Source organism: Zosterops lateralis (genome assembly GCF_965231275.1).
Source record: "Zosterops lateralis genome assembly, chromosome: 28".
In the NCBI taxonomy this organism is placed as follows: domain Eukaryota; kingdom Metazoa; phylum Chordata; class Aves; order Passeriformes; family Zosteropidae; genus Zosterops; species Zosterops lateralis.
In genome coordinates, this window is record NC_139788.1 from 4554034 (window position 1) to 4569104 (window position 15071).

Below are 15071 nucleotides of genomic sequence, written 5' to 3' on the forward strand. Positions count from 1 at the left end.
CAGGTGTGTGCAAGTGTGTGCAGGTGTGTACAGGTGTGTGCAGGTGTGTGCAGGTGTGTGCAGGGCGTACAGGATGTGCAGGTGCGTGCAGGTGTGTACAGGTGTGTGCAGGTGTGTGCAGGGCGTACAGATGTGTACAGGTGGGTACAAGTGTGCACAAGGAGTGCAGGTGTGTGCAGGTGTGTGCAGGGCGTACAGGATGTGCAGGTGCGTGCAGGTGTGTACAGGTGTGTGCAGGTGTGTGCAGGGCGTACAGATGTGTACAGGTGGGTACAAGTGTGCACAAGGAGTGCAGGTGTGTGCAGGTGTGTGCAGGTGTGTGCAGGGAGTGCAGGTGTGTGCAGGTGTGTACAGGTGTGTGCAGGTGTGTGCAGGGAGTGCAGGTGTGTGCAGGTGTGTACAGGTGTGTACAGGCAGTGCAGGTGTGTACAGGTGGGTACAGGTGGGTACAGGTGTGTACAGATGTGTACAGGTATGTGCAGGTGTGTACAGGTGAGTGCAGGTGTGTGCAGGGCGTACAGGTGTGTACAGGTGTGTACAGGGAGTGCCGGTGTGTACAGGTATGTGCAGGTGTGTGCAGGTGTGTACAGGTGAGTGCAGGTGTGTGCAGGGCGTACAGGTGTGTACGGGTGTGCGTACAGGTGTGCACAGGTGTGTACAGGTGTGCACAGGGGCTGCAGTCCGGCCTCCCACGGCCCGCGGGGTGTGTGTGTGTGTGTGTGTGATGTGTGTGTGAGGGGGGCCGCACCCCGGAGGGACCCCCACTCCCGGGCCGGGCCTGGCGGGGCGGGGCGGGGCGGGACGAGGCGGGGCCGCCCCCCCCTCTCCCTCCCTCCCCCGCCGGGGCCGCCTCCCGCGGGCGCGCATCTGCTCCGCTCCGCTCTCCCGGGAGATCCGCGGACACACCTCCCGCCGGGACCGCGCCGAGCCGGGCCGAGCCGAGCCGGGCCGGGCCATGGCCCCGCCGGGTCCCGGGGCGCTGCGCTGCGCGCTCCTGTGCGCGCTCCTGTGCGCGCTGCTGTGCGCGCAGGGCCCCGCTCCCGCCCGCGCAGGTACGGGGGGCCGGGGGCGCGGGAGGGCGGCTCGGGGCTTTGCAGCTTTGGGGCAGCTCAACTTTTTGTGTGGGGGTCGGGTTTTTCCCAGGGGTTCCTCTCGCCCCCTGGGGACTCGGTGGCCCGGCCTTGGTTTGGGGGAGAGGGACCCCTGCCCCGCTCCCGGCCGTGCTCGGGGGGCCGGGACCCCCAGGGGCCGGGGGCTGCAGCGGGATGAGCGCCGTGCGGGCTCCAAACTCCTCCCCAAAAAGTGTAGGGGTCTCGTGGGCCGCGGTGGGGAGAGGGGAGCGGAGCCGGCAGCTCCTTCCCGAGGTGCTGCAACTCCGGGCATTAATTATGCAAAGCCCAGGCTTCCTTCTGCTCCCCCTCTCCCATCCCCCGCTGCTGCTGCGGGGAGACGTTTCCACGCTGACTTATCCCGGCGGGGCCCGGGCGTGTTCTCAGAGCTCCCCTGGGAGTGGGGCTGCCCTGGGCCGGCCCCGCTGCCCCCTGTATCCCCCTCCCTCCCTCCCTGCCCACACCTGACGGCAGGAGCGGGAGTTGACAGCGTTGGGCTCAAACGTCTGTTCCTGCGCCTGCCGCGATAAAAATAAATTATAAACCTGCCTAAACCCTTGCGAACAAAGTCCTACTTTCCCATTGGCTCCCGGCAGGTCTCCAAATGCTGGAGGGGGGGCCAGCGGCGTGCCCACCTCCCCCTCCCGTAGCCATGGCAATGGGCCCGCAGCATCCCCGCTTCCTGCCTTGTGCCGCCCCTTGCCCCCTCGGCTTTTCCTGGCGATGCAGGAAAAGGGCTTTTCTAGCAGCAGCGCGTGGTTTCCAGGGAACTCTAAAAGCTGGGGGGCTCCGGCTGCTCTCTCCGAAGGGAAGTGGTGCTGTGGGAAGTGCCAGTTCCGTCCCCTGGGCAGCCAACCCGGGGAAGGCCGGCCCCAAAGGCCTCCCGAGAGCCCCGGGAGGAGGGTTTGCCCCTGGGAGCCTGGAAACACACCCAGCGTGGGGAACGGCTCCCGGCTCTTTCCCGGGATGGTGCAAACGTGGGACGGGCGAGGAGCAGGCAGGGCCCGGCCGCGGCTCATCGCAGCCTCCCTCGCCGACAGTCAGCGCTGTAAATTAATGATGAGCGTGTGTGGGGGAAGAGCAGCTCCGGCAGCACCAGAGTGACTCACCGCCTCACCGGGCCGGTGGGAACGGGGGTCCGGGGTGGGCAGAGGGCTGGCACTGCCCAGGTAACCCCCACCAGGTGGGCGCTGCCGCCTCATCTCATTTCAGCCCCCACCAGGAGCTCCGAGCGCCGGGGCTGGGGGTGTTTCCTGAGCCCTGTGTGAGCTGGGCGGGTGCTGGGAGCTCTGGGGTGTCCCCTCGAACGCCCCACGGTGACAGGGCTGTTGGGTTTGGTGCCATGGGATGTGCCTTCATTCCTCCTGCTGCATCACCAGAATTCCCCCTCCACGGAGCCGGGGGGTGCAGCCCCCACCCCACTGCCGGAGGGACGGGCTGGCCCTGCCCTCACGGCTCCTCCCTGGCTTTGGCAGGAGAGTGTGGCAAGCTGAGGTCCTGCGAGGTGTGCACGGCCAGCAGCCACTCCCACAACGGCACCGGCTGCGTCTGGGTGGGCTGCGGGACCCCCGAGGAGCCAGGTGAGGGGCTGGGCTGGGCTGGGCTGGGAGGGCACAGAGAGGGGCTCTCATCAGCCCTCACTGCACTGGGGCCGTGCCTGGGTGGGGTTGGGACTGCCAGGCCCTCAGATGGATGCCCCCCCTGGGCGTGAAGCCTCCTCATCCCAAAGGTGCCCAGGGCAGGGCCTGAACACCACTGGCTGCATCGGTTTGGGATCCTCAGGAAAACTCTGCTCCCTCTTCCCGCAGAGACAGGGAGCTGCGTGCAGAGAGGGGCGGCCGTGAGGGAGACCTGTGCACTCTACAACAGCAGCGCCCTGTGCAGAGGTAACCCCAAGCCCCAAACCCCCCAGACCCTCTGAGCTTCGGGACAGAGGTGCTGCTGTGGGTGCCAGGGCCATGGGGATGAGATCCCACCACAGGGACAGGGACAGGGACAGGGACAGGGACAGGGGTGTGCAGCAATGCCCCCTGTCACCTTTTACCCCCTTCCCTCTGTCCCGCCGTCTCTAGCACTGAAGTCGCACACGGAAGAGCCTCCACGATCCCACAGCAAGGAGCCAGTGACACACTCCACAAGTGAGTGGGGCTGGGGAGGGGCGGGAGGCAGTGGGATGGGGGTCCTGGGTGCCCCAGGGATCAGTGACCCCAACAAGGCACTGCCCTCTCTATTTCACATCCCTTTGGGAGGGATGAGCGGAGCTGCCCGCAGGGTTGGGTCAATGGATGTGCCGCTGTCCCAGGTCACAGCTCTGTCCCTGTCCCCTCTCTCTGCACTGGGCAATGCAGTGACTCATGATGCCCATCAGCCCTCCAAGAACAGGCCTGATTCCATCCATCCTTGCTGGGAATTGCCACCTCCAGCCTGGCTGGGAGTGGAGAAGGAGCCTCTTCCAGCAAAGCGGGAACTGGAGAGCTCTGGGCTAATTACAGCAGGTAACCCGAGCCTGGAGCTGCTGAATTATTGATCCCACTGGGATCCTTTTGCCACTGGCTCCTTTCCCGCAGCTCCAGCTGCTCTGGCATGGGAAGGGGCTGATGTCCCAGCATCCACATACTGGTAGAGACATCCCAGCCCCAAGCTGGGAGCCACCAGTCCTCCCTGTGCAGCCACTGGTTTCTTCGTGGAGCCCAAATCTCCTCTCTTTGGTGGACACATCTGTACTCAGGGATGCCAACAGAACCCATAACTCTCCCATTTTCCCTGGCCACCAGGGACCACCACCACCAGTGCCCCACTGACGGACAGCCCTGAGTTTCACCCTCCTGGCTTCGACACGGCCAGTTTCATCGGGGGCATGGTGCTGGTGCTGTGTGTCCAGGCCGTCGCCTTCTTCGTCATCAAGTTCATCAAGTCCAAGGACAGCACCTACCAAACACTGTAAGGGCCCTGTGCTCCCTTGGGGGGTTGGGGGGGACCAAGCCCACCCTAAAGCCAAGGCTGGGGTCACCCTGGGGTGTGTCCTGTCTCCCCGCTGTGTTGTGTCCCGTGGCTCATTGTGCCAGTCCATCCCCACCCTGCAGGGGACAATTTGGGAGATGGAGAGGTTCCTGTCCCCCTGCCTGTCCCCTTGCCACTGTCTGGCTGTCCTGCCACCTTCTGTCTGTCCCTGTCCTGCTGGATCCTGGCTCTGAGCCCCATAAGGAGCGGGAGGGCCCCAGATCTGTCCCTCAGAGCTGAGTCAAGGGGTGCTCCGTGCTCTCCCTGGGGATCTCTGTGTCTAACGTGGGGGGCTGTGCCCCCTCTCTCTTTCCTTCCACGCTGCCAGAGAGGACAATCAGTAGGTTCTGGGTGCCGGCGGCAGTGGGGAGGGGGCGTCCCCCCGCACCCCCAGAGCTTCACCCTTCCCTTGCACCTCCGCGGGCAGAGCGGGGGCGTGGACCCCCCTCCTGGTTTGCATGACGGGTGTTTCCCAGCTGGTTTTGCTCTTTCCTGTCAGGGATGGAAGGGAAGGGGGTTCCCCCCGCCCCCTTCCTGGCATGGAGCCCCTCAGGGGTGCAGCCCCACAGAGCCCCTTCTGCCCCCCGGGTGAGGTGTCCCCAGTGCCCCCAGCCTCACCGCAGCGGGGGGGTGCAGCCCCCTCCCCCTGAGCCTCCCTGACAGCACGGGAACTGCAGGGCTCCCAGTCTGGCCCCAGTTTGACCCCAGCTGGCACCCAGCAGCCCCCTTGGCCTCGGCACCCCCTGCCCCACTGCCTCCCCACAGCCTTAAGGCTTGTGGGGCTGGGGGCTCCCCTCTTCTCTCCGTGGACTCTCGGGTGCTTTTCCCTGCAGCGTTCTGGCTGGAGCACCCAGCCATGCCCTGACACCCCCCGTGCCCCCCGAGCCCCCTGACCCCCCATGCCCGCCAGGGGAGCGGAGCCAGGGCCTTGCTGTGTGCTTTTGCTGTGCCTCTGTGTGCTCTGGGGGGGGCTTGGGGGGGTTCCCTCTCCCCCACCCTCTTTCTGTGTGCTGTTTTGGGGAGGGGGCTGCGTGTCGTGTGCTGTGGGGTGACACTTGTAGCTCGGGCTGCCCCCATTAAACTCTGCGAGGTGGTGTCTGTGTTGTGTCCGGGGGTGGCTGTGCCTGGGGGGCTGCGAGGGGCTGGGACCCCCAGGGTGAAGCCACCCAGGACCTTTCCTGCTACATCTCCTCTCTGTCCAATGCACCAGGATCTGAGGTCCCCGCGCCTCCAGGCTGGGGGGGGTCGCTGTCCCCGTCCTCCCCAGGTGAAGAGGCCACCACTGGTGTCACCCTGCCTGCAGCTGGACTGTCCCCCCCGCACAGGCCCCCCCACCACGACTATGCAAAGCTGGGGACACCAGGGTGGGACAGGACATCCCCATCCCCCGCGGTGCCCGGGGATGCCCCGGGGGTTTGCACCCTGCGGCTGCTCCCAGGGGATGCAGGTGGGCAGGGGGGGCCCATCCAGCCCTGAATTCCACCCACTCTGCACTTGCCAGACACCCAGGGGACCCAGGGCCTCCAGGGATCAGAGGACACATGGCCGTGGGTGGCCCCAGCCCCACACTGGGCAGAGCCCGAGCTGGAACAGGGCAGACAGAAACCAATAAAAGATTTTCCTGTAATTTCTGGTGTCTGTGTCATTGTCACCCACCTCCCATCACCCCGAAGCCCCAGCAGTGGGTGCTGTCCTGGGAGATTCTGGTTGCCAAAAAACCCTTGGGGATTTGGCTGTTCCTGCCCACAGGGGGGTGTTGGTGGGTGGCCCCAAGTGACTCGAGTCTTTCCCAGAGAAAGGAACCAGTGTGGGTGTCCCAGTGGGACAGGGCACCCCAGGGTGCAGTACCCCAGTAAGAAAAGGGACATCCTGGTAGAGCAGTGACCCCCTCCACCCCACCCAGAGCTGTGACAAGGCCACTGGAGCCCCAGGGCTGCCACCCCAAGGGGCTGGAAGGACCCTGATGGAGGGCACAGCCCCACACTGGAAGCAGTGGGATGCAGCAGCTCCAGCCCCACAGCAGAAGAAGTCAGGATATGGTGGCCAGTGCAATAAACAGCCACCAGATGTTTTCACAGCAGTAAAATCTGCCAGATGTGCCCTCTGGTGTCACTTCATTGCTGCCGGGAGGGGAGGGCACAGACCGCAGCCCGCACAGGTCTCCACCCCTCGAGTCCCACAGTCCCGGCTGGTCCTCGGGGGCTACGCCCGGGGGACCAGGTTGGTCCGCAGGGGCAGCAGCGCCTCCACCCAGCGCCCGGGCTGCTGCAGCAGCTGCCTCCACACCCCCTGCTCCTCCGGCGTCGAGTCCATCCAGCCCACGGGCAGCCCGTAGCTGCTCCCTGCGGAGACACCACCCTGTCACCCCCGAGCCGTGACACTGGGGACACCCCGAGGGGCCGGGGGGGCCCTGCTGCTCACCGGTGCCCAGGCTGAGCCGGATCCCGCCCAGCTGGCGCTTGGAAAAGGCTTCGTGGTGCCAGAGGGTGAACTCGGCACACGCCTCGGCCAAGTCCTTGGCCTGGAAGCCGTCGTACACCATGGTGTGGTTGAAGAGGGGGTTCAGGCTCCTCTTCACCACCCGTGTCTTCTGCCGGCTGGCCTTGCTGTCATCTGGCAGCACGTAGCTGGGGTGACACTGGGGTGAGGGGGGGACACCCCAGCAGCCCCTCGGGGTGTCCCCAGGGTGTCACCCCCAGCCTTACCACTGCACAAAGGCGTCCACGGAGCCGCTCTGCAGTGGGATGAGGCCCTGAGCGTCCTTCACCCAGATGTGCAGCTCGCCCGTGGGTGGCATCCCCCCTCCTGTGGGCAGAAGGGTCAGGGGCACCCTGCCAGGCCAGACCCCCCGGCTGCCCACAGGCCCCTCTCACCTTCTGAGCCCACGGGGATGAACTTCAGCGCCAGGTTGAGGCTGCCCCGGCTGGCCAGGCCGTCCGAGGGGATGGGCATCTGGGGAGGACGGGGGGTTACAGGGGCACTGCGTGGACAGGGGGGCCGGGGACACAAAGAGCTCACCCGTGGCTGGAGGCTGAACCACTCAGGACGTGTGTTGGCCCAGTCCCAGGCGCCCAGGGCCACCTCCACCTCCCCCAGGAAGAGGTTCCTGCCCAGGCTGTCGTGGTGCCACACGGAGAGGTTCAGGGTCCGGCCCTGCAGGTCCCTCTTCTCCAGCTTGTACTGGTGGGAAGGGGACACAGGGTGAGATCATCCCCCACCCATCCAATCTGAACCACGGGGACCCTCCAATCCCACCCCAAAGGAGGGTTAGAAACCTTGAGGGTCTCGTTGAAGACGGGATCCAAACTCCTCTTCCTCACCGCGGTCTTGCGCTTGCTGCGGTTGGACTTGTCTGGCAGCAGGTAGGTCTTGATGTACCTGGGGCCACAAAAGGAGCTGGGGGCAGTGGGGGGCAGAGGGGGCATCCCCTGGGCAGGGCCAGCAGGGCTGGGGCACTCACGGGTCCGAGCGCTGCCTCTTGGCCTCGGCCAGCTCCCGGCAGCGCAGGACGTGCACCTGCAGCTCCTTCTTGGCCGGGTCATAGCGCAGGGAGAACTGCACACAGCCCCTCACGGCCACCCTGCCCAGCTCCCCCTCGCTGTACAGGCTCATCAGGCTCCCACTCAGCTGTGGGGAGGAAGGGACGAGGTCAGGGGGGCTCGGGAGGTGCCCCACACACACCCAGCCCAGCCCAGCCCAGCCCTGGTCCCGTACCGTAGAGGAGCTGAGGCTGGACACGGAGGAGCTGGTGCTCAGCAGGCTCGGGGGGGTGTGGCCGTTCTGTGGGGACAGCGGGGTGGGAGGGGGCTGATCCGTCTGGGGGGTCTCTGGTCTCTGGAAATGCAAATCAGGGTCAGCACCCCCCACTCAGGGCCCCAGACCCACTGAGGACACCCAGCTCCCAGCAGTGCCTGCTGCTTGGGTACAGGCCATGCTGTGCTGGTTTTGTTCGGTCCCCCCAGACCCCCAAACCCCATATAGCAGCCTCCAGACCCCCAAAATCCCATACAGCCCCCCCCAACCTTGTACAGGCCCCTCCAACCCTCCAAACCCATAGAGCCCCTTAAAGCCCCCTCAAGACCCTACAGCCCAATAAAACCCCCCACTCCCCCTCCAAAACTCCTTCCAACCCTCTCCACCCCCCCCAGTCCCATACAGCCCCCCAATTCCATTCAGCCCCCAGCCCCACCTGCCCAGCATCGTGGCTGCTGTGTGCTGAGTCCGGCCCCTCCTCATCCTCCTCCGTGCTGGATGAGCCAAAGGAGTTCCCACCTCCTGTGTCACCTGCAGGGACAAGTGGGGGAAGGAGGGGGGATCCCTTTTTTGGCCAGAGCAGTGAGATGAGAGGTCACAGTGGGGGCAGGAGGAGGCTGCTGAGCAGTGCTGGGGGGTCCAGCCCCCCAAACCCCCACAGCAGCCACCCCCCATCCCCAGTACCTGTCTGGGCCGGGCTGTCCTGCTCCTTGGCCGGGATGTCACCCTGCAGCAGGGGCTGTGACATCGGGGTCCTCTCCACGGCCGGGGTGGGGGGGCTGGGCTGTGAGGAAAGGGTGAGAACAGGACCCTGGGCACACTCTCCTCCCCAGCCCTCTGTTCCTGGGCACAGGGTGAGGGATGACCCATGGGACACCCCATGGGACATTGTGTGGGACATTTCCCACCACTCCCCAGGGCTCAGGATCTCTCCAAGCGCAGCACAATCTTGGGATGGCCCTGGGAGTGCTGCAGGGTGACCCCCACCCATCTCTGGGGTGTCAGGTACTGCTCAGCCCCCTCAGCAGGGACCCACCTGGGGCTCAGTGGCCTCCTGCACCTCCTCTGGGGGGGAACTGTGGGAAGAGACCGACGTTAATTTGGTCAAGGTGGTGGACAGACAGACAGGGGGAGACACCGGGATGATGGACAGATGAACACGGGGATGGTGGACAGACAGACAGGGGGACAATGGGAGACACTGGGGTGATGGACAGATGGACACGGGGATGATGGACAGATGGACACGGGGATGGTGGACAGACAGTGGTGGACAGATGGTGTAAGAGCAGATGGAACGATGGGCAGACACCAGCCCTGCGTGCACCGGGGGCTCTGCTCCCCCTGCAGCCCCTCGTGCCACCCCCAGTGTGAACCAGCGAGATGCCACCAGCCCCTTCCCTCCCTCACCTCTCATCCGTCTCCACGGCACCATCCTCATCCTCCTTCTCCGCCAGCGGCTCGTCAATGGCATCCAGCTCTCCCAGGCCGGGGCCACGCTCCGGGTCCCCCGTTCCTGGGGGGACATGGGGGGGCTCAGCGGGCCGAGCCGCGGTCCCCAGGCTCCCTGTCCCCCAGGCCCATCCCTGGCCTACCCCGGGGGCGCCTCCTGCGGCGGATGGAGGCCCGGACGAGGTCGGAGCCCAGCTGGTGCTGGTGGCGCTGGGCCCGCGCGTCGCAGAACCAGTCCCCGGTGAGGCTCCGCAGCCGCGCCGGGTCCGACACCGACTTGCGGAGTTTGCTGGTGGCAGGGAGGGAAGGGACATGGGGACCCCACCCGGCACCGCCATCGGCCCCCGTGCCCTACCCCAGAGCCTTTCCAAGCCCCGGGGGGCAGCAGCCGCCACCTCCCGGGCCTTTGGGACCCCCGGTGCTGCCGTGACAAAGCAGAGGCTTCACCCGGCTCAGCGGGTGATGGAAAGGAGCCCCCCAGCCTGGCCGCTCTGTCCCCGGGGGATGAGGAGCCCGGGCTGAGCGCTCCCGGGGGTCCCTAAGGGTCACCGAGGGTCACCCCAGCCCACCTGATGCGGCCCTCCTCCCGCCGGCGGAGCTGCCAGTCCCGCTGCAGCACCCGGGCGATGCAGCTCCGCTCCTCCTCCGTCAGGAAACTCAGGTCCAGCAGCGCCTCGGGCTGCAGCGCCATGGCGGGGCCTGGGGACACAGCCCGGGGGGGCTCAGCGTGCCGGGCGTGCACCAGCGAGGCCAACATGGGGACGGGCACCTCGGGGCGGCCGGACGGGGCGCCCCCCGCTCATCCTGCTGGAAGGACAAGGCGGGGGAGCTCAGCGGCCCCGGCGGCACACGGGGAGGATGCCCGGGGTGCCAGGAGCAGGGCCGGGTTGGGCTCCTCCCGCTGCCGGCCCCGCGCCAGCCCGGCCCGTGTTTGCCCGGCGTGTTTGCTCAGGGCCGGCTCTGCCCCTGCCGCCTTCCCGGGGATCCTCCGGGCACAGGGACAGATGGCAGAAGGGGCTCGGCTGAGACCTGACCTGGCTGAGACCGTTCTCAGCTCATCACACCCCCAGGGGGTCTTGCCCCACGCCCGGCGTTGCCTCACCACGGCCCTTCCTGTCCCCGGCGTTGGGAAAGCGCTGCCGGGTGTCACCGAGGGCAGGAAATTGCAGCAGCCGTGGGGCAGATCGGCCTGGACCCCCCGGGCACCCCCCGGGTAACCCCCGGATACCCCCCACAGAGCCAAGCCCCGGCACGGCTGGGGTGTGCCACCCCCACCAGTGGCCCTGTCCCCAGCCCCAAAGGTGACTCTGACCACCCCCCAGGTCCCAGCCTGTCCCCAGCCCCTCGGAGGGTCCTCTCCCTGCCCCACAGTGCCCCTGGCCCAGCCCCGGGGGGTGTCAGACATCCCCCAGCCTTGGGGACCCCAGCCCAGCACTGAGCACAGCCACAGCAAAGCAGCACCAGGGACCCCCCATCACACACAGGGAACCCCAAAACACCCTCCGGCCCCCTCGGGAGAACCATAACACCCACCAGACCCCGACATCGGGCTGGGAGGGGTCTCGGGGGGCACTGACCGGCTCTCCCGGGGCTGGGAGGGGTCTCGGGGGGCACTGACCGGCTCTCCCGGGCCTGGGAGGGGTCTCGGGGGGCACTGACCGGCTCTCCCGGGGCTGGGAGGGGTCTCGGGGGGCACTGACCGGCTCTCCCCGGGGCTGGGAGGGGTCTCGGGAGGCACTGACCGGCTCTCCCCGGGTCAGGAGGGGTCTCGGGGGGCACTGACCGGCTCTCCCCGGGCTGCGGTGATGCTGTCGCTGTCTCCCCGCCGCAGCCGCCCGTATCCTGTTTACTGCCGGCGGGCGGGGGGGTCCCCCCACCCCGGAACAGAGCCACCACCTAGAAATGTCACCTCAGTCTCAGCCGGGCGCTGCTGCGGTGCCCAGTTCCCTGCGGGGGCCCCAAACCCGGGCGGGAAGGAGCCCCCAGCCCCGGCAGGGCACAGGGGGTGCCGGGCTCCGGGTCCTGCACAGGGACCAGTCAAACCAGTCCGACCTCCCCAGCCAGACACGACTGGGGCTCGCACGCCCCCCTTTTTTCCTTGCGGGCAGCCCAAAAAATCCGGGTGGGGCGGGTCTGGACGGCGTGAAACGGCCCCCACAGCCCTCCCCAAAATGCCCCCAGGCCCAGCCCCTCCTGGGTGACCCCCGCAGCCCCCCAGGAACCCGCAGGTCCCGGTCGCCCCCAGCCCAGCGCAGGTGGCCCGACAGCCGGGACAGGCTCGCCTCCTCCCGGCCCCAGGGACCCCAGCAGGGCCCTCAGAGCCGGGGCCAGCCCAGGCCTCTGTCACAGCGTGGGGACGGGAAAAGTCACCCCGAAATGCGGGACCCGGAGCTCCCAGCCCGTCCCTGTCCCGGGGAGCAGAGCGGGGTTTGTGCAGCCCCAGGTGGGGCGGGAGGAGCCGGGCCGGCCCCTGCACCCCCCAGGGGCCTGTGCAGCTCCCCCGGGGAGGGATCAGCCCCAGGCCCCCCTTACCTGCCCGGTGTGGGGTCTCCGTGGCTCGGTGCCCGCGGTGTCCCCGGTCCCCACCCCCGGCTGGGTGCTGCGCCCGGGGTGACTCAACCGCAGCCCTGCGAGCGCCTCCGCGCCCGGCGGCACGAAAGCAGGGACTGGAGCCGGCAGCACCCGCCGGACGGGACTGAACTGGGCTGAACTGGGCTGAACTGGGAGGCGTCAGGCGCCCGGGAAGGGGTGGTGCAGTGGGGATGAGCCCCGGGACAGGGGGGACCCCAAGGCCGGTGGGGACTGGAGGTGGTGGAAAAGGGGATGGGGGTGGGAGATGTCCCAGCCCGGTGTCACACGGGGGGCTGGGGGCAGGATGTGGCTCTGGGGCTCCTGGGGGAACTGGGGGGATTGGTCTGTGCTGGGCACGGGGGGAGCAGAACATCTGCCCCCCTGCAGCACCCACCCCAAAAACCCAGCGTGGAGCAACATCAGGTCCCTGGGGCTTTGCAGGACCCCCATCCCCCGGGGTGTCCTCGGCTCCACGACCCCCATCCCATAATGCAATCCCAGCCCACGGGACGGCCCAGCCCCTCCCCAAACCATGGTCCCCCCTTTACCCCAGCCCCACATTCCCTATCCCACGGGTACAGCCCATCCTGCTCTCAATGGCCCGGGGGTCCTGAGCACCCAGGACCGTCCTGATGCTCAGCCCCACGCAGGATGGGGCCAGCAGTGCCAGGCAGGGACAAACCCCGGGCAGGGGCACCACAGCGGGACCTGTGCCTCAGTTTCCCTCAATGCCAGAGGGAGAGCAGCTGGCTGGGGATGGGGCTCAGCTCCCCCCCAGCTTTAATGTGAGATGGCAGCACTTACCGAGCACAGGACGGCAATAAAAGGGGATTATTTTTAGCCTGGTTTCTCAGGAAATGAGACTTCAGCAGTGGCTTCATGTGTCTGTCTGTGGGCCACTCTCCTCTTCCTCCCCTTGCAGGCTGCTCGCTGCCCAGCTCTGCTGGGGGGTCCCAGAGCAGTGGGATCCTGCCTGGGTGTCCTGGGGATGCAGCCAGGCCTCTGCAGGGGACAATGACGTGAGGACACTTGAATCCCCACATGGCTTCTCGTGGGCCGGGGCTGCACTCTGGATCACCCCAAGCCCTTTCTGGGCGTCCTGGACCCTTTGTTCCTGCAGCACCCAGAGTGAGGAACACTTATGGGATGGAGAAGGGCGTGAGGAGCAGTGGGACACGTCCTGCAGTGTGTCCCACCCTGTCCCTGGTGACCCAAAGGTGCAGTGAGTTTGCTGGGCCTCGGGGACGGGGCTGCAGCAGCCCAGTGACAGCTGGTGACACCCGGGGACACCCTGGCCAGCAGCACACCTGAGGCAGGTGCTGGGCCAGCCCTTGGGGATGATTTTCCTTGCAGGCAGCTCCTGGAGCAGCATCAGAGGGCAGCCCCCAGTGCCGGGGCAGGTTCTGCCTCATTTCAGCCCCACCTGGGCAGCCCCGAGCCCACGAGGGAGCGAGTCCCGGCCTGTCCCAGCCCTGCTCCCTCCAGGACTTGCTCCTCGGGTCCGGGAGGTACAGGCAAGTCTGGTTCTCCTCCGGGGAAACTGAGGCAGGAGCAGGAGCTGGAGCACGGGCGGGGCCCCAGCAGTGGATTTTTGGGCGGTGGGGAAGCCCTTGCAGCACAGCACCCCGCAAGGGCGTGGAGCCACCCGGCCCCGCTCCTCCCCCGGGATCTCAGCTGTCCGTGCCCTCTGCCCTCCCAGAGCCTTTGCTGCGGCACTCGAGCGCTCCCGGGACACACGGGAGTGGTGCCCCATCCCCCTGGGACAGCCCCCAGCTCCCGCAGGGATGGACCCCAATCCCTCGGGCTGGGGACCCTTTGCTTTGCACCCACTTTTAATTTTTTTATTTCAAATCCCCACAGCAGAGCAGGAACCTCGAGCGTTTGCAGCTGCGGCTCTGGCTGGGAATGACATTCAAGGCCTGGCTGGGAGGCCAGAGATGGGTCTTACCCCCCTCCCCTCCCCTCCCCTCCCCTGCCTGGGAAACAGCCCCTGAGGATGCGGGGTACCCACAGCCGGGGGGGCACCACAGCCCCGGCAGCTCCCAGAGCTCCCAGTGCGCCCCAGTGCAGCCCCCAGGGCTATTGATCCTGGGGGAGCCTTTGATGTCCCCCCCTCCCAAAGGGGGTGACCCCTGGGACCCCTCCCCTCCGGCCAGCTGCAGAAAAGTGACCCCACTTCAAAGGCGGCTCCCTGGCGGTGACACTCCCGGCCCCAGGGCGGTGACATTCCCGGCTCCCCGCGGGGACAGAGGTCGGGGACCCCCGGCCCCGCTCCCGGCCGGGCCCGGTGACTCTCGGCCGCCCCAGGCGGGGATGGGGAGCGGGGTCACTCCGGGATGGGCGCTCAGGCCGTGCGGCAGCCGGGATGGATCCTGACATTCCATTCCGCAGCATTCCTGGCTCCCGGGGCTGCGCTGGCCCCGCCAGAGCCCGGAGAGGAGGAGGAGGGAGCGGGGCTGGCACTGCAGCCTCAGCCCCGGCGGGGATCTGATGGCACCGTGCGGGGACACTCGGACCCCGCTGTCCCCCCTGTCCCCACATTCCGTGTCCCGACCCGCGGCCCAGCTCCCGCACACCCCACTCGGAGTCCCAGCAGAAGGAGATTGTGGGGAAAACCCTGCCAGGCCTGGGAGGCGGGCCGGGAGCCCTGCGGGCCCTTGGCATCCTCAGCTCACCTTGCAGCGACAGATGTGTGTGGGATAAACCCCCGGAGCCGCCTGGCATCCTGCAGGAGCTGAGCCTGCCTGCCTGGAGGGGCTGAGCGGGAGGATCCAGGTGGTTTTCCATAAAATGGCTGCACCGTGAAATCCCCTGGCCTTGGACACAACCTGATTTTAAGGCTGATGTACTCCCCCCTCCCCGCCACAGCTCCAGCCTCTGGATATCAGATGGAACAGAAAATCAGTGGCTGCATCTGCAGTCAGCAGGCACAGCTTCCCCTGCTCCCAGTTCAGGCAGCAGATCCTGCTGGGAGAGGGGAAAATGAGTCTGGCTCTTGCTTCCAGCAGCCCCAGGGCCAGGCCAGGCGCCTCCTCCCCTGGGAAGGTGGGGGACTCCGGGCTGGGAAGGGAAAGGAGCTGGGAAAGCAGCGCCTCCCGGAAAAAAAGGACACAGGAGAGACAAAAGGGAAGCTGCTCACAGCTGAAGGGAATCAATCTTGGAAAAAAAGCATCTCCCACCCCAGAA

General features: G+C 67.0%; 2 protein-coding genes across 5 annotated transcripts; one reads left to right on the forward strand and one right to left on the reverse strand.

Annotated features, from left to right (window-relative positions):
• Nucleotides 1-955: 955 nt before the first annotated feature.
• On the forward strand, nucleotides 956-5456 carry CD164L2 (CD164 molecule like 2; the record flags this gene model as incomplete). The annotated part of the gene is made up of 6 exons (XM_083879353.1): nucleotides 956-1052; nucleotides 2585-2689; nucleotides 2918-2995; nucleotides 3182-3247; nucleotides 3884-4049; nucleotides 5320-5456. 6 exons carry the CDS (start codon nucleotides 956-958, stop codon nucleotides 5324-5326), a joined length of 519 nt encoding a protein of 172 aa, XP_083735479.1. The 3' UTR covers nucleotides 5327-5456.
• An 855-nt stretch (nucleotides 5457-6311) lies between these two features.
• On the reverse strand, nucleotides 6312-11935 carry SYTL1 (synaptotagmin like 1; the record flags this gene model as incomplete). 4 transcript variants are annotated; one of them, XM_083879640.1, is made up of 16 exons in its annotated part: nucleotides 11847-11935; nucleotides 11098-11210; nucleotides 9884-10121; nucleotides 9458-9603; nucleotides 9273-9378; nucleotides 8899-8938; nucleotides 8547-8646; nucleotides 8299-8393; nucleotides 7824-7943; nucleotides 7570-7736; nucleotides 7385-7487; nucleotides 7128-7289; nucleotides 6983-7061; nucleotides 6815-6914; nucleotides 6531-6736; nucleotides 6312-6451 (listed from the first exon to the last, which is right to left on the reverse strand). In XM_083879640.1, the coding sequence occupies exons 3-16, from the start codon at nucleotides 10069-10071 to the stop codon at nucleotides 6312-6314; spliced, it is 1752 nt and encodes a 583-aa protein (XP_083735766.1). In that variant the 5' UTR covers nucleotides 10072-10121; nucleotides 11098-11210; nucleotides 11847-11935. The 4 variants fall into 4 exon arrangements, with proteins under 4 accessions (XP_083735766.1, XP_083735768.1, XP_083735767.1 ...); XM_083879642.1 differs by adding an exon at nucleotides 10349-10450 and having other exon boundaries at nucleotides 6983-7289; XM_083879641.1 differs by having other exon boundaries at nucleotides 6983-7289.
• Between the last annotated feature and the right edge of the window lie 3136 nt (nucleotides 11936-15071).